Below are 27,271 nucleotides of genomic sequence, written 5' to 3'. Positions count from 1 at the left end.
TCATGCTAAAGCAAAAAATAACATGGTTTTTAAACCCCAGCTATTTCATGCATTCCTTTTGGCTTTGTAAACCATTTTGCTTTGTTTTTACAAAAATAAAGTGTATTTTAAAAAAACCCGTGCATTTCCAAAAATCACTGATTGTCTTCCAGTGAGCATAGTCCAGAAACATGCAGATTCTTGCATTGTATTATGGGATATAATACAATGCAAGAATGAGTGGTATTCATCTGTCATGCATAATGTGGAGGTGATAGGGGAGGAAAGGAACCTATTAGAAAGGGGTTTTTTTGTTTGTTTGGGGTTTTAAAATTATTTGTTTGCATGCATTTGTTTCCTTTTCCTTTAATTTCTCCTTTCTTTTTCGTTGTTATTGTTTGAGGGGTTTTTTGTTTGTTTTGGCTAGGGTTTTTTTTTTTTTAATTTTAAACTTCTATCAGGCTATGTTTAATTTCAAGATGGTGTCTTTGCTAGAAACATAATCAAATGTAATGTCTTCCACAACCTCTTCATATGCATGACTGCATAAAGCTTGTATAATAGTTTATTATTATAAAATTAGTATAGAATGGCAGAGAGCAAACGGGGCCCCTGGCCAGATGAACTAGACAATGAATAGTTATATAAGGTTTAGAAGCACATGTATTAGAACACAAGCGCCCTGTATTTTCTTCTCAATTGTCTGCTGTTTGTTAATGTTTCCCTTTCAGTGTGATTGCATCTCAATTTAATAGCACTTGCCATTTCAGGGTTTACTGTGCCAGCACTTGCATAGTTACATCCCCTCTGTGCTGCAAAGCCTGCATGTATATTAAAACTGAACTAGGCATGGTTGGCTAATGGGTACTTCAAGAGATATGCACTTATAGAATTAAGTGATGTATGTAATTGTTAATTTTGTGTTAACAAGTTTGAAAAATGTGTTTCACCAATAATTGTAATGCTCCATTCTGTGCAAAGTGTGACATTTTAATTCTCATTGAACAGTTTCCTACCTCTGCTCTGTGTTTTCATGGCAGGGTATTATTTTGCAATCAAGATAAAAGCATTATTTATTAAAGTTCTAAAATATTACATTACTGGAAGTTATAAGCTGCAGATCAATCTTCTCTTTCATAAAAGCATTTCATTGATTTTAGTTTTTTAATTGGCCTTTGAATTTTAACTTAAGTTCCATATTATGGATTGCATATGATTCCAGAAGCAGAGAAATGTTTAGTGGAGAATTGATGCTGTTTTAAAGGCAGCAGTGTACCTGTCACAGAACTGTGGGAAAGGCTTGCATTTGGCTTACGCAGCTTTGGGACTGTCAGATCCCAGCCTGCTGCATTTTTTGGCACAGGGAGCCCATTGACTTGGGCTGTGGGAAACCTACATTCAGCACTATCGGTCCTTGTGTCTTTCTTTGCGCCTCCAAAGGAATTTCTGTTAGAGACTTCACTTGGGAGTCAATTAACAACTCCTTCATGCTTTCAGTGAGCCTTTCTGTGGTGAGAGGGTGCTCCACAGAGTCTGGCTGCAATAGCCCAGGTGTCTCTTGGTGACACTTTCACCTGCCTTGGGAGTGCTGGATTTAACTGCTTTCTGTATGTAATCCAAACGGTCCAGAAGTGCACATCTCCCTAGTACCTATTGCTTCAGTCCTCCTATTCTTCAGTTCCTCACCTTTGCCTCCCTTGCCACATGGTCCCATCCCCATCCTGCTTCCCTTTGCCACGCCAGGGCTGTTTCTCCCATGCCAGCCCTTGGTGGTTCATTCATGTCATTGCACGTGTGAGACCAAACCCTGCCTATCACTCCCTTTTGCAGTGAGTATATTTATTCTTCCAACCCTAGTAGGCCTAACTATGAAGCTGCTACCTTAGTAGGCCTAACTGTGAAGCTGCACAAAGCAAGGCTCGCATTTTTCTTCCAGTTAGCTGGCATTTACTTCATTTGGCCCTTCTGTGTCATCCCATCAGTGTAGTCTGACCTTGTGCAGACTCACTGGTTGGTGAAAGTGAGGAAAGGCAGTTGAGAAGGGGAGACCGTCGCCATCCTCCACGGAGCTCAGGAGTGGCTTTGTCTAGGGTTTGACTTCCCAGTGAAGCCAGTTTTTCTTACTTGCCAGTAAGATAAGGAAAGGGCAGGGTGGGATGAGCATAATAGGCTCAAAACACAACAAAAATAGCAAAGGAAACAAACAGTTTGTGCCTAATTTGAAACCAACAGATCTCCATGGTGATTGCAACAAATCCGCTATGTTTGACTTTGTAGTGAAGACAAAAGGTTAGAAATAGGAGTTCAGCAGCTGTGCTGGACTGTTTGAATGAACATAGGAATAGGAGTGTAAAAACCTTCCCAATGACTGAGTGGCTGTGTGAAGGTGCTAAGGGGAATTCTGGGCATAACTTCATTGAAAATCCAGAGAATGCAAATGTCTTCCTTCATAATGCATCTTCAGAAAAATCAGCTTCTACAAATTTCCTGGAATTTCTGCTTTCAACAGTCCTGTTGTGTGGAAAAGAGTCCATAGCACTGTGGCTTCAGACAAAAATAACATGTAGAAAACCTTCAGAAAGCAGGCAGTTAGCTTGCAACCTTAGATAAATAATAGGACTAATACACTTGCCACAGTGAATAATAGGACTATAACCCCTCCAAAACTCTTGTTTAGGATTGTACCAAGGTAAATCTTTATGTGAACTAGAAACCAGAGATAAAATTTCAGTCCTAATTTACAGATACTTGAGACAGAGGAAGAAGGGATTGCATTAGTCCTCACCAAAGAAGAAATTCTGTTTGTGGAAGTCTGAAATATTGCCATGTGATGAGTCAGAAAGTTTTTGTTGTTCACATCTTCAGAGTTCAGGGCTGCTGAGCTTTGGCATGCAGACTGGGCAGATAGCATTTGCAAATCAACACGTCCTTTTGCTGAGGCCATTGGCACAGAAAGCTTCCTATTTGCAGCTGGTGTGTTTGAGTTTCTGAAGTTTTTTTACATATGAATTTTGGAGGGGAGAAGACACTTCTGTAGTGTTTAGTCGTAATGAAAAGGTCTCCAGAGACAGCTGATGAAGACATTCTGAGTGTATGTTACGCTGCATCAAGATTTAGAGTTTCTTGAATAAATATTGACCAATTTGACCTTTGCTTTTCCTCAGTCAATATTTATCTCCTGGGACAATGAATCTTCATATTCACCTTAGCTGAAGTCCAAGTCTTACTTAATAGTGTACTTGGAAATCCAGAAGAGGTGATGATTTGTCTTGGTGCTATTTTTATCTGTTTAAAATCAGATATGTAGGTTTGGCCACCCATGTCACTTTGTCAGATTTCCTAAACAAAGTAGCTTCAGGTCATGGCTGATGGGGAGGCTTCTAGGAAAAACTTAAATGCAAGAGATTTAAGAGAGCAAGAGACCAGTCTGCAGTGGATTTCCAAAGGGGGCAGTGGATTTCCAGGGGTCCCACTCTCTCTCTGAGAGACAGGTCTAGGAGCAGATGATCCCTAACGTGGCCGGGTGGTGGTAGGACTGTACTACCCCATTTATTATTTTAGTGGCATTTCCAGTATTTTTGGGCTCTGGCATAAGTTGAAGCTGAGACACAACCTTCCTCTGAAAAGTGGGGGTGCTGCAGCAGCACAAATGGCTGGAACCACTGGGTCAGGATTCCTGCACAGGTCCTGCCACCTCCTTGCCTGGATGCACAGCGTCGCCTCTTCAGCGTCCCGCAGCATCGCTGGCTGCTGTTGGAAAAAACCTCCTCTTACCAACTGGGGCAGCACTTTGGGGCGGAAAGTGAAATGCCTGTGCTTGTGAACTATGCTGTGAAAGTGAGCAAGAGAAATGGAAAGTGCTGTTCAGGCAGTAGAGAAAGGCGGAGCCTTACAAATATCTGCTTATGCAAATCAAATCATTTGTCTTCTGAAATGTTCATTTCGCCTTTTCCCTGATTATATTTTCTGAATTGCCATATGTACTTCTTGTGATATTTCAGTCTTGTCAAATTAAGGAGGGAAGGCTTTATAATTAACTTAGGATATATACCAAATAAAGTAATGTTTGTCATTTTTACTGTGTAATCAGTCAATAATATCATAGGTGGCCTGTAAGTTAAAAAAAAAAAAAGTCTAAACTGTTTTTGTAACCTTATAACTATCAAAGGTATTTGTTTGGGGAGAAGGCATTGAGAAAGAAGAGAATTTTAAAATTGCACAATTACAGTTAAAAAAACAGAGCAAGCAACGTCATGTGTTTCTGAAGAGCACACTGTTTAATTTTATAGTAACAGTATTTTAAGAATGCTGACAGTACACAGGAAGGCAGTGAATAATTCTTGTTGCAAAACCCTGATGGTTTGCTGTTTTCAAAATGTTAAGACTTAGTCAGCCCTGGATTCCTCTAAGGAAGAAGAGGACATTTGGGAAAAAAAAAAAAAAGCCAGTAGTAGTGTATCAAAGCAGCATTCAAATAAAATAGAGATTTGGCATCCTTACTTAGAATAGACTGGAAAATGCATTTGTTTTCATGTACCTTTTTTTTTCCGTGATGTGCCTGATTGACTTATTTTAATACCGGTGTTATTTACATTTCAGGGATGGGCCTCTATTATGCAGGAAATTGTCCAAACCCCTCAGCTGTATTTTAAATTGAAATTATTTATTTTATGAAGTGATTGTGCAGACTTAATTTAGTAATCTATTATTAAATCTATAGTTTCAGGCTGTATAAAGTCTTTATATAGCATGAAAATGGGCACATATGAAGATCTAGGCTATATATACACCTGGTTCTGTATATTAAATCTTTTACATATGTTGTCCATTTTCAGAAACAAATAAACTGCTGCTTTTGAAAACTCAGCTTCTCTTCCATATTAGGGAATTCTGCAGACTCCCCATGTTCCTTAGCTTCAGTATAATGCTAAATCAGTTTGTACATTAGTCTATTTTTAGTTATGAATGAACTTTATGGAGTGCAGCACACAGAGTGATTTCAGAGATTCTCACTCATAAAACCCGTGTGTCATGCACCTCAGTTCCAGCTGTAAACATTATGCAAGCTCTGGGCTTCCTGGGCCGGAGCCCTGAAATTTCCAGGGGGGAAAAAGCATCCCCCCCTCACCCTTTTGTGCAAAATATTAGGCAAATAGCAAATCTGCCCTCGTGAAATCGGGTTAAATTGTGTGACCTTGGCTGCGGTGGGCAGGCTGCCTGGCGTGGCAGCAGGGGGACACTAGAGGGCAACTGAGAGTTTTCTTTAAACCAGCCAGGCTGGAGATGGTTTTAATATCAACTGTTTAAACTCAGTGAGGGTTTATTTTCCTGTCTGCAGATTTCACATAAGTAACCTCGGAGTTTCCATTGACAGCAGATAATAATCCAACTGAAGTTCTTCTGGGGGAAATGCAGCGGGAGCGGGTCCGGAGCTTGCTCTTGCCCAAATAAGGCTTTTTTTGCAGACCCCATGTGTTAGATAATGATCAACTGACAGTCGGTCATGAGTTAATAATGCTGGATGCTGAAATATGCATACCATGTGGTATACAACAGTTCTGCGGGGAGAGACAAACACAGCTATAATTAGACAGCTGAAACACAAGGAAGTGTGTAAATTGTTTAATAGTCTTCCACTTAATTCACTCAGATAATTTCCTAAGAACCAGTATTGACTACGGAAGAATATTGCACAACTGACTGCATATTTAGTTTAAACCCTGCCCTGCTCAGATAAATTTATGAATACAGCTCAGTTTTATTTGGATTTTTCTGAGTGCTAGAGATTTGCTGGGGCCAAAATGAAGAGATGGGTTGAGTTTTGTTTGTGTTGATGTTCAGGATGATTACACCAAGTCCAGGGGGTTTGCACTCATTTAAACTGGGCACATGATCTTATAATCAGGACTTTAAAACCACCATTTTTGGGTGTTTTGGGACTTGTACAGATTCCCTAGCTGCCTCTACACAATCTGACAAAATTGCCAGAGTTCCACTTCTGTGTTTTATGGGTGAAAAAGTGCAGATCCCTTCCTGTGCTCAGCAGTGCTGGGCAGCATCCCCTCTGCACCTCAGCAGTGACACCCCACGTCACCCAGATCTCCCAGGGTGCCAAGGCTTTGTTCCCAAGCTCTCTGCAGAAGTGGAATTGTCTCTGAACCCTTTGCTGACTCTGTGCACTGTGGGGGGGGGCCTGGCAAGCCAAGTGCTGCAAGTGAAGTTGGTGATGACCCAGAGATGTGAATGAGCACAGGGCTTAGGCTGTGGCTGCTGCTCCTGCCTCCACCTAATGCCTTGTGTAGTTGTTGTGGTGGCAGCTGAATGTAGGCATCAAAGGGGAGAGCTTACTCTGTATTTCTACTTGTCACTTTACTAATATCTTCATGCAGGTTGATTATGCCTAACAAATTTTGATTATTTTGCAGTACAGCGATCAAGTGCAAAGGGAGAAAAAAAGGAAAGGAAATTATAATATTCTTACACACACACAAAAAAAGAATCTTATATAATCAGTTACAAATCAGAAATGCAAGAGATTATTTAAATAATATATTTGTCACTTTCACATTGTGCACAACTTGATGATCATTGCTTCCTACCTGGCGTTGTTATTCCCAAAAGCAAGGTCTTGGAAACTGTCCATTTTATCCTTCTGGCATGAATTTCTGCCTGTTTATATTCGTGCACAATGTCCATCAGTCAATTAGCCCATCTCATCCATCTCTCTACGTGGATACGACTGGTTACGTTCCTGTTGTATTTCTGAGGTATGTAGGTCATGTCTCCATTGGGTACTGCTGACTCTGCTAGACAGCAATTACACAAACGCTGCCTTTTACTGGAGAGAAAAAGAAACGTTGTGAGGAAAGCTGCCCTAAGATTTGCCTTCTATTTTCTACAGCCCTCTAATGGAAGGTCTGCCCTGAGTGTTCTGATGAGTTTCGATCAGACAGGCTGACTTACATGGCTTTGCTGTGCGTTTTCACTTCTTGTTGCCGTGTTTGCATTGCCTTTGTCTTGGCTATTACATAATCTGTTAGAACCTGCTCATTTGCTTGCTCACTTTCCTTTCTTTACTTGCCTTTTTTTAAAAATTTTTTAAAAATTATTTTTATTATTTTGAGAAGTCAGGCCTACACTTACTGAGTGTTGCTCTTACCCTCCAACAGAAACTGAAGCCCCTGTCTGCTGGGTGCAGCCTCCCAGAAGGTGACCTTTGGGGATGGAGGGCTTTGGGGTTGGAGATTGACTGCGGATTTCTGAGGGAAAGGGAAATTTGATGAACCCATGTCTGATCCTGTGATGCTGCCCAAGCACAGGGTATTTCGTGATGAGATAGGAAGATTTCTTTGTTCAGGGCTTGAATGTTTCTTTCCCAGTAGTGGCAGAGAGAGCCATGCTGGCTTGGTTGTGTTCTATGCTGAACACAGGCTCAAAGTTGTGACTAGCCCCAGTTAGGTCACCAGACGTCCTTGCATGCTCCAGGTCTTTACGAGTTAGGCATGTACTTTGTTGAATCCAGTCTGCAGCTCTTCATGTTCCTTGTCCTGCATTGCTCAGTACTTCACTGTGTTTGATCCTATATTCATGCAATTTCTCACCAGAAGAACCACTGAGTCATCTAATCTGGTATGAACCCCAAGTAGTGGCTCATCAGCCAAAATTGCTGGCAAACTCTTTCATCCAGTTCACCACCTTTTTTCTAAAGGAGAAGGGAAACAGCTGTTTGAGCAAGGACCAGAGCCAGACAGCTGGACGCCTGGTGGTGCAGCCAGCCAGGCTGCTGCAGCCGCCCGCAGCGGCCAGGCTCTCCTGGCAGCAGCCTGAGAGAGGGACACCCAGCCCCAGTCTGATACCTCAACCCTCCAGACCCTCAAATTCATCTCTTGCTTCCTGCACTGTGCGCACCAGTTTGTGTCTGGCTCAGGCTTTTCTCAAAGGCCTTGAGAAAGCTGGTTATATACATGCCTCCATATTCTGGCACTGGATCAGCTATGGGGACTGCAGTGCCTGGGCATGCCTGGTTATGCCTCCTCGCTCCTGTGTGCCAGCCTTTTCTCACCTTTGAGGCGCTCCTGTTACCTGGTCAAGTTACTGCTCTGTCATTTTTGCTCAAACCCAGCACAGTTTGAGTTATTCAGATCTCCCTGAAGGCAGATCTTCCTATCAGCGTTGGCCACAGCATCTTCCTATCAGCGTATGTTGAATTTCCAGTGGGGAGTGGCCTGTGAGCAGTCACCCTTGGCTTGGTCAATAGGACCTGTAATCCCTGCTTGCAGGTTTCATGCTGGAGCTGTATTGAGGAGCATTGTGTTTTCCTGGTCTGTTTTCCTTCTGATTACTCATTTGTATGAGTCAGTCTTAGCACTGTGCCAGTCCCCGTGTCAGGGTGAATGTAACTGTCAGGGGCTTTATATTTATTTCACTGATGAAAATTTGTAATACTTACAAGGTTAGGAGCAGCCCCTGTGGAATCCCACCAGAAATCTTTTCATTTGGTAGAAATTCCCCACTGATGCCTACATTTAGCCAGTTCTTAATCCATTCAATATACGCTTGAATAAAATTATGTAGTGCTGTTTTTTAATCAAAGTATTATCTAATATTAAATCAGCTGTATTACTGAATGCAGGTAAGTTCCATGTGTGCAGCTAGTTTCTCTAACCAACCAAAGTGTAAAATAAGGTACTTTGTTTGTTTTTCTTTTCTGTTGTTTTAAGATCTGGTTTCTGTAAAACCAAGTCAATTGACTGGCTTTAATTATATTCTTTTGCAAGCATATCATCTGGCTTCTTTGCAAGTATGGAACAAATATTTACCAAACACCTCTGCCTCTTTTTGAATCATTAGTAATAGTCCTGTCATCTGTAGCCACTAATAGGCCTACACCGAATTTTTTTGTTACTATTATTTTAATTTGCTCTAAGGTCTACTTGAATGCCATGTATTTGTCAAGCATGGATTTTTCTCTGAAGTCTTCAGCTTTCCATTTCAATTTACTGCACTTCATAATTTCCAGCACATATATAGAGATTGTCCAGGGGAAAAAAAAACCAAAACTTTTTTCCATTTTTTTTAATGCACATTAGTTCCCAGAACATAAACAAGTCCCCACCAATAAAAAGTCTTAATATCCAGCCATGCTGAAATGAAGAAAAAGAGACTCCAAACCTCATCCTGGGCCTTATCTCTGTCTTCCATGGAAAAATGAAACATTAATTTTTCAAAATTCACCAATCTGATGTTTGAGGTGCCTCTAAATTTTCTGTTAAAAGCAATGCTAGTCTGAACTGTAATTCATGAAAAATACTAGCATTTTGCTTTCTTCAGAGATTGTCTCGTCAGGAGGGGGGTCAAAACAACAGTCTGCAGCAAGTCATATGTCTCCACATTAATCCACACAAGGAAGTGTCTGTTTCACTTATTTCCAAATGGGGAATGTTTTCTTTAGAGAGGTAGCAAATTGATTTTCCCCACATGGAGCATGGGATATCTCATTTCCAAAACAAAACTTTCAGAAATGGCTAGACAAGTCCACTCTTTCTCCATGTGGGTTAGAAAGCAGCATGATTCCTTAATGTTTCCTGCAAGGTTGTTCACTGCTGTGCTTGGGAGTTTCCAGGTCAGGCCTGGCATGTTCAGTTGTAAAGAAAGGAATAAACAAGTGTTTTCATTTAGAAAAAGCCTAGTAAAAATAATTTTGATGTTCAGGTTGTTTCATGTCAGCTTGAGCAAGCACGAGGGATGTGTGTGTGTGCACAGAGAGGCTGTGTGACCTCCACAGCTTGGTGAGGGCTTGAGTTGTTGGTAGGTGCTCATCATTGATTTCCACAGGTGTACTTAGGATCCTGTTGAGACCTTCCCCAAACTGAATTGACACTGTTGTTTCCTAAACAAGGGTCTGGGTTTTTTTTTAGCGTAGACTGATACTTTGCTTTCTTTTCCAGGCACTTTAATTTGTACCCTTTCGATGCAATATTAGGTTACTTAACAGCTTGCTGCTTCTCTTCATCAGTTCAGCATGCCTAGGCAATAAATGCCCCAAGCCCTCATTTTTGGACCCTGTTTCCTGGAGGCAAAAGCTTTTAAATAAACTTTCAGGGGTGAAAGGAAAATAAATTAAATGTGAAGGCCCGAAGTCAAAATGCAGAAAAGGGAATGAAGGGAAGCAGATAAAATAAGGAGATGGTGGTGACAGGGAAATCAAGGAAGCAGCTGGGACTCCACAAAATCTGCAAGATTAACTAAGCTTTGAACAGTTTTTGAGACCATGCTTAAATACAGCAATATGCTTTTCTCAACTTCCAGATATTGCAGAATGCCGGAAGCCCCCTAGAGGGGTAAGTGTTAAAGCCATTAAACCTGTTAACTTTCTATTCATTACATTTTAAAAGGTGCAACATGTAACCATGTTTTTCAGCCAAGAGCTGACTTTTGCCAGGCTGCATTAGGGATGTCCTCAGCAACCAGCTGTTTGCCACCTGCTAACAGGCATGGTCAGTTCATGGATTTTGTGGAGATCTGGGGCCATTCTTCTCACCTTGACTTTGATGACCAGGCACCTCCATATGCCACCTCCAGCTTCTGTTTGGCACCTGACTCATGAATAGCTCTGGGACCTGACACATCCTGCCATTCCCACCTGCCTCAGAGGGGAGATCTAATCTGTTCTGTACGTACTGATGGTTTTGCAGCTTAGGGCCAAGGATTCTGGTATTGCAGCTTTTGGGCAGAAGACATGAGAAGGACTGGCATAGCACAGGAGGATTCTGTGAGGGGACACCGTGCGAGGTGTCCTTCAGGGAAGAATGGCTGTGGATGCATTTGGCAGCCATGCTGCCACTGCCTTGTGTCTCTTCTGAATCCAGGACCACTGTTCATCCCTGTTTATTCACTTCTTGCCATTTCCACTGCTCCACCTAAATCCTGGTTTGTGATTACCTCCCTCTGGTACACTCCCAGTTCTACATTTAGAGTTCACCTGACTCTGTGAGCCCACCCTAAATGTAGACCCAGATCTTCTGCTGGCCCTTCTTTGTTGATAGCTATGAAGATTTTTAGAGCCTCAGTTGTTTTTTTTTTAATTGATTTTTGCAGTTGGCAAATGTGCTGTCGTTCTTCCTTCATCTTTCCACAAAACCTGGTCACAGAAAACAGCAGACAGCCAGAAGAATCTGGTTGGCAGTGTAAGTTGTAAGTCTATTAGCTGAGTACATTCCTCAGCAAAATATGGCAATGGCCTTCTTTTCCTTTTTTTTTTCTTTTTTCTTTTTTCTCCTACTTTTGAAGTGTGTGTGAGAAACTGGAGTATCAGCAGGCCAGAATCAAAACTTGTATCAGGAAATAGTTACCCAGGTCAGAGAGGCCTGGAAAGGCAAGAACTTTGATCACGGGCATTACAGTTGCTTAGATGTGCTCTAGAGTAAGAAATGTGGAGCAAGCAATTAAAAGATACATGTTTAAGGCATGAGTACAGTACTTGTTTACTTACATGGTTTGCTGAGCAGCCAGCAAGGTCCAAGGTTATTTTGGGCTCAACATGAGTAAGTGATCCAGGTATGAAAAATGAGGTAATGCATTCCAGGCTCATTAAAAACTCTTGGCTACACCACTGATTTTGACAAAGTGCCAGCATAGCTTGACCTCAGCTCTGTGAAGGCCACTATTTTTTTTAACACCCTCCCTATAACAACAAATCTTCTGCATCAGCCAGAATATGTGAATGTAGGGAACAGTGTTATTGGGAGGGTTGAACTCACTGGACTTCCAGTGATAATCAAACTCGTAAAAAAGAGGTCATTTTACAGTAAGTGAGCTGCTAAATCCAGGTACCCCAAAACAACAGCCATTATTTCTTGACTTATTCATGGCATTATCGGTGTGGATGTAGCTGAGGTGAGGCTGACCTGATAACAGGGAGATGGTAAGCCCTGTAATTACTTCCCCATCCTGGATGCATAGGAAATGAAGGTGGCAGGTGAATGTGCTGTCTTGTTGTGGCAGCCCATGTTTTTCCATTGTAAACAGTGTTAATGGTCATGGTTGATTTTGGCAGTTCCCACTTTTGGGTATTTATCTTTCCCCTGCATAGAACTTGTCTTTTTGGGGCAAAACCAGTGCTGGGAGTTCTTCTAGGCAGTGAGGCTTGGAAATTTTTCTCGTGTCCTGCTGAGCAGGCAGTGTCTGTGAAAGCTGAGCAACTGAGGGTGATAGTGACTGGAGAACAGTAGCCACAACCTTATGAATTTTCTGAGCAAGTGAGCAGGGTAGCTCCCTTCTCCCTTTCCTTCTGGCCTGTCCCAATCACCTACAATATCCTGATGTTTGCACAGACTGGTCGAGTGCTGCAGGGGAAGATGTAATTTTTGAGCAGTGATGCTTTTTCTTGGCTCCATGAACAGAAAGAACTTCTGGCTTGGAGGAAACAGCTAGCTAGTGAGCAGCATTAGCCTTGAGCTCCTCTCTTTTCTCTGTGGTTCTCTTGGTGGGTCAGAGCCTACAGCTGAGCTTATCAGTGATTCCTGGTCTTTATTTCTCTGTACAGATGCCTCTGAATTGTCCTTGTTCAATTACTGGAGTTTGTAGGTAGCTTGTGCAAGACAGGCTTTGGAAGCATCTTCTTATTTGGATATGTTTAGACAGCAAAGATTTGCCAGTCTGCATCTACAGATAAGCTAACTCATGCTGTGCATTACACAGGCTTTGCATTTAACCTCTCAGGTGTAGCAGTTTGCAGTAAAAACATGCATTGCTGGTGTTTTGGCAGTACAGAGCCCAGCCACAGTTTGGGGACTCCTCCAGGCCCAAGGAGTGTTCACTCATACTTGAGTGCATTTTGCTGCTGGCTGTGTTTTACCTGGCCATACCTGAAAGGTTTGCCAGGACTCAGCAGGTAGAAGGAGTGGGAAAACACCACACATTGGCAAAAGGCAATCACGTGTTCAATTACACAGGAAAGTAAGTTTAACTGGTACTGGGTTGTCTCTCTCATACTCCTGTTACAAGCACTCACACCGAAGAGGTGGCAAATAATGCAAACTTTTTTCTGTACTTATTTATTCATTTTTTTTACTTCAATTTTCTTTGCTTATGCTCTCGCCTTCTGGGAATGTGTAAATTATCAGGCCTCACTGCCACAAATGCTTTCAGAAAATGAATTTGAAAGCCATATGCACAAACACATGAAGAAAGTGAATAATTTTGGATATTCTTAGGTAGTCATGCCAGAAGTCCTTCTCTACTAGAAAACAGAAGAAAACCCATAGGATACTCACTTAGCTGTCCAGTACATACTGAACATCCAACATCATGAGGAAAACTGAATGTGACTAAGCCACAAAATGTATAAAATTGCTTTAAAATAATTATGAATAACAAATTCAAGACACTTGCAGTGTGCTCATGAATATGTCAAAAATTAAACAAAAGATGACAAAATTGAAACATGAATGTGACTTGTAAATTCTTTCTTCTGTCCTAGTCATATTTCCTCGCTCACACGAACAAAACGAATGTCACTGAAATGCAATAATCTTCAAATAATGTGTTTATTTATAATGTTTAGGGAGCAAATATTAATGGCTTTGTTTCAAGTGTGATGTGGGACTATGTCAAATGTTTTCTTTTACAGAGTAGGTATTAGATGCCAGGACCTTCTCTTCTGATAATAATTCCTGTTGCTGCTTTCTTGTTAATTGTGTGTCAGATGTGGAGTGGCTTTAGGTGATTTAAAGCCATACCATGGGGCGTGTGGGATGGTCCTTGGGTGTGCTGCAGACAGACCTTCCCTGCTGCAGCTCCTGAGCCACAGGGAGAATGCAAATACCCCATTTCATAGTGGGTTTGTGCCAGTTCTGCCGTGGAAAGCTCCAATTCAAACAGTGTTTATATGCAAGCTCAATATACCTGGAATTTAGGAACAAATGCCTTCTTGCTTTTAAAGCTTTTAGCAAAACATTAGCAGTGCTTTATAGTGTGATGCAAAGTACAGTGCCAAAACTCAGGATAACAAGTGTGTTTGAAAAACATTGAGCCTTGAACTAGTTTCTTTATTTGTTAAAAAGTAAGAACGGAATGAAGGAACAAAAGAAAGGGCAAATAACTCACATGCAAGTATATTTGATGGTAGCTCAGCCACATCCCTCTTTGGCCATTGGTTGGGCCAGGCCTGGGGATCCTTTCATTCAAAGGTTAACCTTTTAATAAGAATGCCAAAGTGTAGTAAATTGAGGGAACATTTCTGTTTCCTTCAGTACCTTTTTAAAGAACTCAGCGACTGCTGAGGCAGACCGTGGCTAAGGATCTGTCCGTCCCATCCAGGTCGTGTGCCAGAAAACTCCCTGTAGGCATCAGGAAGACATCAAAGCTTGAGCGGGGTTTATAAATAAGGCAGGGCGGCGTGGCCAGAGCTGGCAGCCGGCGCTGGAGCCCTCGGAGCTCATCCCACGCTCCCGCCGAGCCGCTCATCTCTGTTTGGATGAGTAATGGAGCGGCTGGGGGAGGGGATTTGTAAGCACGGAGCAAACGCTCGCTCGCAGCGCTCGTTTTGTGTGAGACTGACATCCACACCACGTTGAGACTCCAGCGACGTGGTGTGCAGTCACATGCTGTAGCATTCATGAGTTCAGATATAAATCAGGCAGATGTTTGTCGACTGGAATGGGTAATAATTTCTTTCTCTCTTTGTTTGATTTTGCATGTTAGCCTCAGATGACAATTTCAGAATTGCTTTCTGCAGTACTTTTCAATAAGCAGAATGTGCTTCACTGGAGATAAATGGAGATATTTCTGTAGGGAGATATATGTATTTTTAGATAGACACAAATAGGGACTTACTCCCATATGCACACGCATATATATATATATATATATATATATACACACCCATACACATACAGATTTTTTTTTACCTTACACCAGTGTTGGGGGAAGAAAAAGGATCTTTTAATTTTAAACCCAAAGCTTTTTTTTTTCTCTGAACAGACCAAATATGAAAGTGCTACTCAAACTATAAAATCAAATTAGCACCCTTTATTGTGTTTGCAAACTAATTAAAATGTAAAATGTCCTGAAACCACTGGCTTACTGTGTAACAAATGTAAGATTAGAAACAATTAGAAGACACTCAAGAGGTTTGTGATGTTTAGATTTCTGACATTGTTCTAATCATCCCGTTAAGTAATGAAAACAATGGTTACCTAAAAATTAAAGGTTTAAAGGAAATTACCTTATTCGGTACAGTCATTAGTTAATGATTGTTTATCATTTTAAATGTTGCCATAGTAGTCCAAGGCTGATTTTTAAATCTGAAAGCAGAGGGGACATGTAATAATGAGCAAACATCTGCTTCATCTATTATTTCTATATACTATCATAATTTATGTTGTAATAGCGCTATTGAAAGATGAGTGTGATATTTTTTATGATGATCCATATCCCATTCCTCGTATGGCTCAGCACAGCTAGGATTTAGTCACTGTTATTTCAGAGCTCTTTTATCTTAAGAATTGGACAAAACTGAAAGTGATTCACATTCATTTGTATGTGTGGTATGTAACCCTTATGAAACAATCAATCACTTATTTCAGTACTTGTCAACTTCCAGAACTAGTTGTTAAGGGCTTTTTTTGATCCCTTTCAAGACTCAGGGGTAATTTTTTTATTTTGTTCTTAAACTTTTTTAGAAAAACTTTGACAAGACTGACAGGATATATAAACATTTCTTGGAGCTGTAAGGAATTTCAATATTCCAGAGCATTTCCAGTGCCAGATGTTTCCCAAAGTTGGAAATAGCAGTTAGTACTCTTGCTTGAAGATTAGAAATAAAGGCAGCAGGGTGATTAAAGTTGCCTATTAATATTAAATTTTGTTCTTTTTTGTACCAGAGAGAAATATTTGTGCTTTATTCTCTGATTCCTTGGGAGACCAGTGTTTGACTTAATATTAATTAGTTATGTGAAAGTAGAATAGATTAGCCTTGGGGGATATTCTATAGAAATGTATAGTGTGTCAAGATGTAACGCATAGAGGACGGGAATCTCGTAAGAAGCATTTACTGTAGACAGCTGTGTACATTTCTGTGAGTGATTGTAGTGGAATTATTTATTATGCTTTTGGCTGTTAAGAATCCAGTATAAGACAATGTGCTCAAAGTGTTCTCCATTAATTTTCAGCGCCAAATCTTAAAGGCAGACCGCGCAAAAAGAAGCCATGCCCACAGAGAAGAGATTCATTAAATGGCATTAAGGATTCCAACAATAATTCTGAAAGCAAAGCTGTTGCCAAGGTAAATCACTTAATAATACTCTTTTCGGCACTCTCCTCTGTTTTAGGTACAACCCTGCCTTTGTTTCCCAGCATGCGGTTTCACATTTAGAGTGTAACTTATTTTCTTGGGGAGGTAAACTTAATTTTTTTTCAATAGTTTTATTTTTCACTTTAAATCATGCCTGTGTTCAAAGTTACCAGCAATTATAATCACCTAACAACCTAATTCTATCAGCTTGTTGGTAACTGGTAGTGCTTAAGCTTTCTTGGCATCTAGTGTTAGTTTTCACATTCTATGACACACAAACATAGTGTGTGACGGTATCTAGGAATTAAAAATAAACCTGGGAGCAGCTCACCCTGTTACAATGTACTTCTAAATATAAGTTTGAAGATAAACAGACTATGAAACAAGAGCTGCCTCAGTAATGGTTTCTAAGAAGCAAACACAAAAGACATTACCCTGATGTTAAGATCTCGACATTTTTTAATTGGAAAAAAAAATAAGAGAGAAAGGCAGGAACTCAATATGAAAGGTTAAAAAAAAACTGGGTTGTTTCTTTAATACTTACTGGAGCTGCATGTTCCACAGTTTGCTGAATAGTGCATGCTTTTACAGAGTCTTCTGTATGTGCTGCACTGCTTAGCCCATACTGCCAGTAAAAACTGGATCAGTGATTAGTGTTTATAGACTTAATCTGTAAGATATTTGTGGGTTTGTGAGTTTTCCTTAAAATATTTTAAAATGGAGTTTCTGTAGTATAAATTGCATCCTATTTTGTATGTTGTCTGAGTGGTTTTAGACAGGAATTTAGTTTTCTCTTAAAAAAAAGAGCAGCACAAATGGTTCCTTTCAAGATGATTTAATTAGAAACTCTAAGGTGCAAAGATGGAAAATTACTTAAAGCAATAGTTGATTTTTATCTGAGACAGAACTTTGTCGGTTATACTTTTAAGCTAAACAGCTAAAGAGATTTACATATACTGAATTTTTACACCAACTCCTCCCAAATCTATTGTTTCAATAAATTAGATGGATGTGTATCTGAAAAACACTTCCATTGCTGTGACCATCTCTTTAGGAAATACAGTGGATCTATAGATTCATTTGCATTGGTATTGTTGTACACAGTGAATGTCCTGGGAGATTAGGAGGTTAAAGAGGTCAAGTAGGAGTGTTCTGCTCTCAGTTTCTCACAGGAAGGCAAATTAAATTCCACCTCCTCCTCCTCCTCCCTAGGAGTTCAGTTAAAATTGTGCCTTCTGTTGATGACGATAAAAGAGGCTGAAGTTCATGATGAAACTCTGCCCTTAAGTCATTGTTTCTCTTCTTTTTGGGCCCTATTGTGCTCACTTGGAGTCTGTACTATCGTATTAGACAGGCATGCTAAGAGGTGGTGGAGCCTGGTGTGTTGAGTTGCAGGGTCCTGCCAGATACTATAGAGTTTGTCTGAATGTTTTCTCTGTGAAAGAATGCACAAAATCCGTTGTGTGAAAATGTCTCAATTTGCCTCAATTGCCCCTTCCCCCAAGCCATTTTTCATGTCAAAATATTGCCAGTGCACTGTGGCATGGACCATTTTGTCAAAGCATCACAGACTGTAGCACAAGTAGCTCTACCTCTTCAGCACCTGATATATAGGTATTAGTTAATTAAAAACAACAGTAACACTTCATACCAAATTGTTTATCCTCTCTGTTTATCTTTGGGTTCACACTACTAGTCAGATGGGAGGATATTTCAGATAAGAAGTAATTCCACCTATTTATCTAGTCATACTGTGCTCATCATTGTGCAGATATTAATAGCATTAATTATCTTGGCCAGCTTAATTTCATTATAAATAATAGACATGCTCATGATATAATGTCCTTGCATGTAGTCACACTGACTTCACTGTGGCTCTTCACATCAATCTGTGTCTCGGGGCTGTGGATACACTTCCCTGAGAGGGGGACAGTGAATCAAACCCTCCATAGCAGATGTACTGCACTCTGTGCAGATCCTGCCTCTGCCTTACTGGGGAGGCAGGAGAAGGGTATTTGAGGAAGGGGAGAAATAGAGATCCACCTACCATCTTCTCATTGCTGGGAACTGTTAGGAGGTGGTCATCTGAAGCTCCATGTTGGAGTTCACCATTGGTAATCCTCCTCTGTGTGCTCCATGTCTGACTAATGCTGACAATGGGTCCATGGAGAGCAGAATTGAACACTGCTCATGTAAATGGGATTAATCCACCTGCATCAGATGCTGAAGCATTTAGAAGTCCTGGCCATATTCTTGTTGCAGATAAAATCCCTGCTGACCAGAAGTTGTGCAGCTTGCATTCTGTCACTGTCACTGACACTGTCACTCAGTGTCTGCAGCAGCCTCATTTCTCACTGGTGGGGTGATGGCTCTGATGGATTTGCAGTGGCTGAATGGTTTGGGTTGGGAAATGGCAGAAGGGGCATTCCAAAGGCTGTGGTTTTGAGCCTGTCAAGCCCAATGCCAGCTGCACAGTTGTCATGACTTGCTGAATTTCATGTTCTCTACTGCCAGTGACTAGAAAGCTTAATTCTTAAAACCCGCTTCTCATCAGGCATGTTTGTCTGGAGCTATCAGCAGATCGTTTTGAGGGTTTCACAGTTAACCTGACAAGGAAAAGTGTCTGGTTGGGTGGGAGCATTTCTGGGTCAATTCCAATATAGGTGACATGCTAGAAATAGAGTGATGACATCACAGGTAGTGTGGTCCTGGACCTGCAGGTGCTCCCAGGGAAAGTGGGTGTTTTGTGTGCCACTTCTTGCTTTTGCTCTCTTGATCTCTTTGGTGGTCAATGCATCAATTTTACTGGCTCCTGGGGAAGATCCTGGGAGTTCCCTCCACGACTGGGAAAGGAATACAGGGCCATCTACTCCAGCAGGATCAGCTCTCCTGGAGAGGGATATATCAAGATCTTCCCTTGAAACACTCCTAGGATTCTGGAGGCTTTCATACTTGATGTGTCATCAGTACTGGACAGGCTTTTGGAATTTGCGGGCTCCAGCAGATGATCCTCATTGTACCTGCTTCATCCTCCCAGAGAGTGTTCCCAATTCAAAGTGTGTTCTAATGCTTCTTAAAACTGGCTGATCTGACCATTTTGAGGAACTGAAAGGATTAACTTGTTAAACATGGAAATTGTCCCCAAATGAATCTATTAATTACATCTCTTAGTGCAATTGCTGAAGTAAACCTCTCACTTCATTTGTTCAGCAGGATCTGGGAAATCAGTTTAAAAGTTGCCAGGATATGCTTTTCCTGTGGCCACAGGTGGCCTGGCATGCTCGCAGACCTGGAGATTTATTCTGAGTGCCTCAACCATTATCTGATGGAAACTGTGAAGTGCAGATCTGTTGTGGTCTGTGTTGTGTGTGACCTCTGGCAGGAGAAGACAAACACACAGTTGTACCCATGAGTGTTCACTGGCTATTTGGTCATGGATCATCTACCTCTGATGGAACATACAGCAAGAGATGGTCAGATGTTCTGGACCCCATCTCAGTGCACCTCCATCCCAGCTTAACCCAGCTGTGACACTGGGTTTGTGTTTTGAAAGAGAAGGGCAGTTTGTGGAGCTTAGAGCGAATCTGGTATCATTCTCACTGATTTTGGTACATTATGCTGAATTTACACTGGTGTTACCCAGAACTGCATTTGGCCCTTTTTGTTCTCATTAATCATTGGTCATGGCATTTATCCATATTACCTGTCAGACAGTGGGGAGGTTCCAAAAGTGAGGTTTGGTCCTCAAATGCTGAGCAGATGAAGCATTGTAGCCTTCGCTAAAGCTTTGTGAACCTGATACTGCTTGGAGTCAGCCCCTTGCATTTTGACACCTCTGAGTTCCCCAGGGGCTTTGACCTTGCTTCTCTGTAGACAAAGAGAGGAAGGTTGTGTGTACCACAGGTTTTTCCCACTCCTGGTAGCTTTCTTAGCATTACTTTGCCTTTGTCTCCTTTAGGGTAGTATCCCTTGCCATTAGTTTGCTTGCACAGCTGTGAGCTTTGATTTCACTTGGAGTTCATGCCCAGGTTGTCTTTGTAAACATAGTTCTGAATTGTCTGGTTTGAAAAAGAGAATCCAATCAAGTGGGTGACAAAACTGAAATATTGTTCCCAGGTCCAGTGAATTTGTTCCAAATTTGCAGCTCCAGTTAAAAGTCCTAGAATTACTGAAGTCATGCATTCCTTTTGGGAGTGTTAACCCAGTCTTTGGTGAAGCATTGAAACGTATGACAATGTCATCTAAACTTTGGAAGCTGCTAAATAATTTTTGTGAGATGCCAAAGTAAAAACAGTCAAGGGATTACAGTGCTGACCTGAAAAGTGGATGAGGAAGTCCAAAGTTCATTTAATAGGGAAAAAAACCCTGTTACCTCCTTTGAGTTTTGGATGAAACCCATGATCTTTACAAAAGTTTAATCAACAAGCATATCTGTTTCTAAAATGCAAAGGATGGCTGTAGGAAGACAGCATCTCTCTGAACTATGCAGCTGGAGAATATCAAGCAGTACACTGGACATACTTCAGCAGCAAGTGATCAAGAAAAGTCCCACAGGAAGTCCGTTTCCCAGTCCCTGCTGCTTTGCCTGGGAGGAGTAAGCCTGTAACTCCAGTGGCCAATATTGGAGGTTTTTCAGCAGCATCAGTTGCCATGAAGAATTGTGATCACTTGTCCACTCTACTTAGGAGCTGCCATTACTTTGTCCAGCATCTGTGGAAAACTGTGGAGCAGATCACCTGAACTCAGTACTCTCTGCAAAGTTAATACCTGGAGCAGTATAAAGATTTTGCTTTCCCTGAGCCTGAAATGCCAGAATATCTTTTATTAAGATAATATTAACCATATTGTGGTTGTGTTCTTTCCAGTGATGTTTGTTTACAAGCACTTACATAATGCTCTTCATAGCGGTTGCTTCCAAATTGTCAGCAAGTATCCAGAAAGCACCCGGTTTAGAAGTGACAATTCCGAAGGAGGGTCCATGGGTTGCTTGACCAAGAACTCCTGCCTTCCTGCGCAGCAGGATACTCTACTTTCCTCTGGTATCCTCCTGAAATACTAGGTGATGGCTCTTAGAGCCTCCCTGCTCCCTCTGGGAGCAACAAAAGGACCTGTCTTGGATGGGGTATGGAACGACTAGAAGGCTCCTGACAGCACTCAGAAGCATTGAAGGGACAGTGCAAATCCAAAATACATGTAACCATCCCCACTACCTTGTATCACAGAACTTCCAGTATTTCATTGGAAATTTATTGATCCCATGGTCCCAATGTCTTGGTCATGTACAGCTATTAAACATCAGGTTTCTGTTCTTTTTTTTTTTTAATACATACCTTAAGTGAACGCTCGATTTGTAATTTGCTTCATTCAGTGAGAGGATTATCTTCAAGAGGGACTGCAGGATTAAGCCAGTCTCACTGGGTATTTTTCCTCGTGTATGAATACTGAGGGAGAGGTGAAGTGGTTCCAATTTATTGATGTCTTGACTGGCACACATCTGCTGGGCAGTCCAGTGGGACACCTGGAGCTCTGCATTGGGGATGCCAGTGTCTACCAGGAAAGTGTCCAGCTACCAGCCTCTCCCTTCTGCTAAATACTTAGGGCTCAAGTTTAAGCAGATACTCAAATACACTTGACTTGAGTCCATGCTACAGCAGAACCTCCACTTGTGTGCTGAGGGCTCTGCCTGGATAAAGCTTGCCATGGTTTGCAACTATTTTGGTGGGCCAAAGGAGAGAAAAATGTGTCATTTCAGAGCTGGCTGCTGAGCATTCCTGGAAGGGGCTGAGCACCCTCAGCTCCAAGGGCTGTCTACGGGAGTTGACAATGCTCAGTGTCAATCCTGGAACAAGGGTTATTATTAGACTTGCTAATGGCAAGTGTATGTGAGAGATAGAAGCTGTGACATAGCAATGTATAGTCATAAAAATGCAGATCTGGAGAGCATTACCAGTGAGTTATAATGATTTAAAGATGTGGCTGTTTAAAAATGTTGTGACTAAGATTCAGAACAAGACATTTTGCTCTATAAATAGCTTCCTTTGTTTCCCCTCAAATACAGTCGCATGGTTTGGCCTTCATTTTTTAAACAATCCATTCTGCTAGGAGAGGGTATTTATTCCTTAAGTGAAAATTAAAGGTTACCCAGATCTGATATGACATCTTTTCTTTTCCCAGGTAAAATGTGAGGCTAAGTCAGCTTTGCCCAAACCCAAGAGTAACAACAGCAACTGTAAGAAAGGCTCAAGTGAGGATAAATCAAAGATTGCCATAGGTGAAGAATGCAGAGCTGATGAGCAGGCTTTCCTTGTGGCTCTTTATAAATATATGAAAGAAAGGAAAACACCAATTGAACGAATACCCTATTTAGGTTTTAAGCAGAGTAAGTATCCTTTTTCTCACTTTCTTGTTGACATTTTAGAATGGTTTGGCTTCTCTGAAGAAAGCAATTGCACACAAAGCCTATTTTAAAACCTTATGGATGGGGAGGGACCATGTTTATCTCTACACATTTTCCAGTCCAGGCATTTCACTGTTTTATGCCTAGATTTGCATCTCTTCCTTCTGGGGTAGTTGCTGCCGGATATTTATAGGTTTAAATCCGCTGATTATGACTAGAAATAGGCATGTTGAAAACTCTCTAGTTTTCTGTTTTGTAAATCTGCAGTGTCTGTAATGCCTTTCTTCTGAGTTAATAATATGACGTATCTTTATTGTGCCCAGATGTTCTTTATGAAAGGACAAATATTAAAGGAAGACATTTAAAGGTGGTCAAGAAAGGCACAAAAGGGATCATATTTTTAAGTCCTAAAATGTGTTTCTACTTAATAAATTACTGACTTTGGAGAATAAAACCAGACTGTATCTGCTTAATACAGAATGCAGTGTTGAGAATTGCTTTGGCATGTACAGTTTGTAGTGCCACAATCTGTAAATTAATTGTATGTGGAGAAGATACAGTTGAAACTGAATTTTGCATAAATATTGCAGCACAATGTAGATCTTTCACAGTTTCCAACAAAAGCTGTAAATGGGGGAATTTCTCGTCCTTATCTATAGATTGAATGATACTTTGTTTCCTTAAAGGGAAAACGCCATGGATTGAAATATTATTTACTCTAATTTATCTCCTAGATTAAAACCATGTGTTATTTTGATGAAGAATGTCAAACCTGTATGTTTTACATAACAATTTACATACCTAATAGCAATTGGCGCTGATTGCAACAGGCCTCCAGCAGCCATTATAAACTTATATAACTCAGAATGATTACAGTGTTTGTCTGAAAACTGGCTGCTTGAAATGGGAGTAAAATTAATGTACTATGAACAGCTTCGTTGCATTATGCATTGATTCAGATTAAATCAAGGCCTGAGCAAAGCTCTTGATAGCTTTGAAGCTGTACAAGGTTCAATGAGGCTTTCAGAACATTTTGTGTTGAAGAAATTTTTTTTTCCCCAACCCCCCCATATTATTCTGCATTCCATCAAGCACGGAGACAGGGTGGGCTCAAAAGACAAGCTAAAGTATTATTTCTAGAGTTGCCCACTGTGGGTAGGGCCTGCTGCTAACATTTAGCTGAAATACATTGAAACTTGCCTGACATTCATTATGAAGTAGGGGCCTGATCCGGCAAATACTTAAATACCAAAAGTACGCCGAGAAGAGCAGAAATGTTTGCAGGACGGGGCTCTGTATTTGTCCAGCAACGCTTGTGCAAACATTGCCAATATAAATAGGTTGTTGGGAAGAGGCAGAACATACAGTACAGCAGAGCATCCCCCCATGGAGAAGGAGATCCCATTCTCCATGGTCCGCAGCGTTACTGCTGACCTCAAGTATTTGTAGTGTGTCTGTGGGGAATCACTGTTGGTGGAATTGTGCATACACGTTTGATAGGACTGACATGGATTTTTCTTCTAACAATTAAATTAACTAAAATAAAAATTTAAATTAAAATTAAATTAAATAAAATACACACCAGCAAGCAGTGACCCCATGGGGCAGGGGGCCAGGATGAAAAGCAAGTGAAAGGAGAGAAGTTCTGCAGGAAATAACAACTCTCTCCCAACACATCTTTTGAATTGAGTTGCCTCTGTGCTCTGACCCCACAGCCACAGGCAAGGCACAACCAGCCACGGCACAATTATTCCAGTAATGCTCATTCGTGCTGCATCTGGGTTCATTCACGCAGGGCCGCTAGAATGCAGCTTATTGTTCATTGATTATGGAGCCCATTATCTGAGCTGCAGTAAATATTGGATATTGTCTAATCAATAGGCCTGCTCTGTGAGCCAGTGTGGGGCTTGCTTGCTTGCTAATGAAATCGGTATTAAACAAATAATTAAAAGTAACATTCTTCCCAGTGAGTAATTTTTATTATCAAAGTTATGGAAACATACTACAGTCATTATACCGTGTCTCTTATCAGCAAAGTCAAATGAGCCTATTACCTTTGTCTCAGTGTATTTTTCCAGTCCTGTTAAGGAATCTCTAAGTGTGTTCTCTTATATGTAATTAAAAATATATATAGTATGGGCTAATATTTACTCTTCGGATTATGTAAATACCTCTTTGGAACATGTTTCGCAGGAGCTTTTTCAGGGACTGTGAGCTTTTTTTTCTCTATTTTTCTTTTTTTTAAACTGTTTAATTTACATTTCTTTGAAATATGTTGGCTAATGCAATGCTTATCTAAATACTTATTGTCCCTCTAACAGTTAACCTTTGGACTATGTTTCAAGCTGCTCAAAAACTGGGAGGATATGAAACAGTAAGTGTTTAAGTAACTTAAATGAAATAATTGTGCAATCTAACTTTTCCCTGTTAGGAAAAAAAATGTGAAAGCAAACAATCATTTGCTGCATTTTAGACTAGCTGTACTCATTGTGGGTTTATTGGGCCATTTTTGGAAATGGTCCCAATTAGTTCCAGATCTGGCAAAATTGTAAACTTGTCGTAAAAACTCCAAGTGGAAAACATATGTAACTCTTCTCTGTCAAGGAAATTAGTTAGGTCTGTAATTTTTTCCCATGTTGAGAAAGGGCTATTATTGTACAACAAGCCAAGATTGCATAAAAGAAATTTCACTTGGCAACATCCCTGACATCTGTTCATGTCTAATATGGGAAATGTATTAAAGGCTTTCAAAAGTAATCAGCATTGTCCATTAAGGAATAGTATGCTGCAGAATCTTCTCTTATTCCAAGTGTAAAAGATCTTTATTAGACAAGGGTCAGTACCACATAAACAGGAAGTTATCAAAGTAATTCAGAAAAGTCTCTGACACTTTTTATCAGCTAACCATATCTGACGAGAGCGGTTTATTTTTAGCTCACAGGAAAATTTGATGGCCACGGATTTTACAGCATGTATTTTGAACCAATAAAATATTAGAGCAACAAACTCAGATTAAAATCTTGAAATGAGAAGAAAGAGCCGCATTAATATGGCACATCGAGATGACATCTGTAATAAAAAAACAATTGACATAGGAAGATGTCGTCACTGGAAATATTTTCTTCGCACACAATGATCAGATTAAGTTGTTCAGTTCCTGCCACAGTTAGATGAAAGAAATTATTTTTGCTTTGTTTATGAAGTAATCTGGGACATATCTGTTCTGTAGAGAAATGACAAGAAGAAATGCGCTCTCAAGAAACTGAAAGTCATTTGAACCAAAATGCAGAACTCACTGTTTTCCTTCCTTGCAATAAAGCACATTGCTCTGTACATCAGCAGCCTGGGCTGGTTAGCATGGGTGTGCCTGGGATTTTGTGAAACTTGAAATCTAACATTCTTTAAAAAAATATATGCTTGATTTGGCTTTTACTGTTGCTCTATCTTTCATTAATCAGCACATACCATGCTTATGTACAGGGGTGTGTGTAGGCGTGCTCATGGGTATGTATGAATGAATAGCTACCATAGATAGATCGTTACAGCAATTATGAGCAGTAATTGCTCGAGTTGTAAAGTGCAACGAAAATGAGGGCTGAAATCTTGAACTTGATCCAGAGCACCAGGGAAGGCCAGGAGGGAGATTGAAGGGAGAGTGGAGTGTTCAGAGTGCTCAGGAAGGCGAGCAGTTTTCACGGCAATGTTTCAGGTTTGCTTGAGGGGACTGAGTACAGAAGCAGGGAGGCCAAAGTGGTGGCTTGCTGGAGAGGCCTAAGTTTTAGTGCCAGAGGGAGAGGGATGGATTTAGACAAGCTGGAGCAGGTGAGGCTCTGTACCTGAGGGAGAACAAGAACAGGGTTGTGAATGTGTGACCACAAGGCCACAGAGCCAGGTTTGAGATAGGTGACAGGATCAGAGGGGAGGGATCACATACATGAGGATGTCAGCCAGAGTAGCTTCAGTCCACACTTGTCTCAAAACTCCTTTTCTCAGTGACAGATGCTCTCTGTTGTTTAGGGGCATTTGTCACCTTGAATGAAAATGTACCAGCAGTGCTTATTCTTCATAGAGAGTAAACTAAGCAATTGCTCCTTATTCAGTAAATGGCAAGGCAAGCACAGCTCACACCTCTGACATAGCCGAGAGCCCAGATCTCATTGGAGAGTGACTGTGTCTGAAATGATGGGCCTGTCCTGTTTCTATGATGTGAGTGGCATCTGTGCTCTTTGCAGGCAAGCTGAAGTTGGGAGAACTGTTGTGATGCAATTTAAGTTGTATATGGAGCATGAGGTTTCCTGACCTCATTCTCTTCTGTTAACAGTCTCATCCTCGATATGGATCTGCCTTTGATTTAAATTCCCTGGGTATCATATTGATAGCTGTTGCAATACTTTGACCTGTGCACACCCTGGGATTTATTATTTTATGGCCAGTTGATATGCATTGAGTTTGCCAACTGCATTAATTTGTATATAGTTTATAATGGCAAATGCTGGTGAGAAGCTTTTGTGTTTTGTTTCATTTTTCACAAGTCATGGATGGTAGGGGTGACATGGACCTCAGTTATCAGTTCTAGGATCTTAGGCAGGTCTGCTTAGATG

General features: G+C 40.9%; 1 protein-coding gene across 3 annotated transcripts in view; it reads left to right on the top strand.

The window, feature by feature from the left end:
- Positions 1 to 27,271, top strand: part of ARID5B (AT-rich interaction domain 5B) — a 113,954-nt gene that overhangs the window by 62,542 nt on the left and 24,141 nt on the right. For 2 of the 3 annotated variants that reach the window (XM_030951570.1, XM_030951569.1), the window contains 3 exons: positions 16,152 to 16,264; positions 22,448 to 22,652; positions 24,992 to 25,044. In XM_030951570.1, coding sequence (XP_030807430.1) covers positions 16,152 to 16,264; positions 22,448 to 22,652; positions 24,992 to 25,044 — 371 coding nt within the window. Of the gene's footprint in view, positions 1 to 14,511; positions 14,642 to 16,151; positions 16,265 to 22,447; positions 22,653 to 24,991; positions 25,045 to 27,271 lie in introns of those variants that run through there. The other variant, XM_030951572.1, reaches the window with a different exon arrangement.

This window comes from Camarhynchus parvulus, chromosome 6, assembly GCF_901933205.1.
Source record: "Camarhynchus parvulus chromosome 6, STF_HiC, whole genome shotgun sequence".
Classification (NCBI taxonomy): Eukaryota; Metazoa; Chordata; class Aves; order Passeriformes; family Thraupidae; genus Camarhynchus; species Camarhynchus parvulus.
This window is presented reverse-complemented; position numbering and strand designations above follow the sequence as displayed.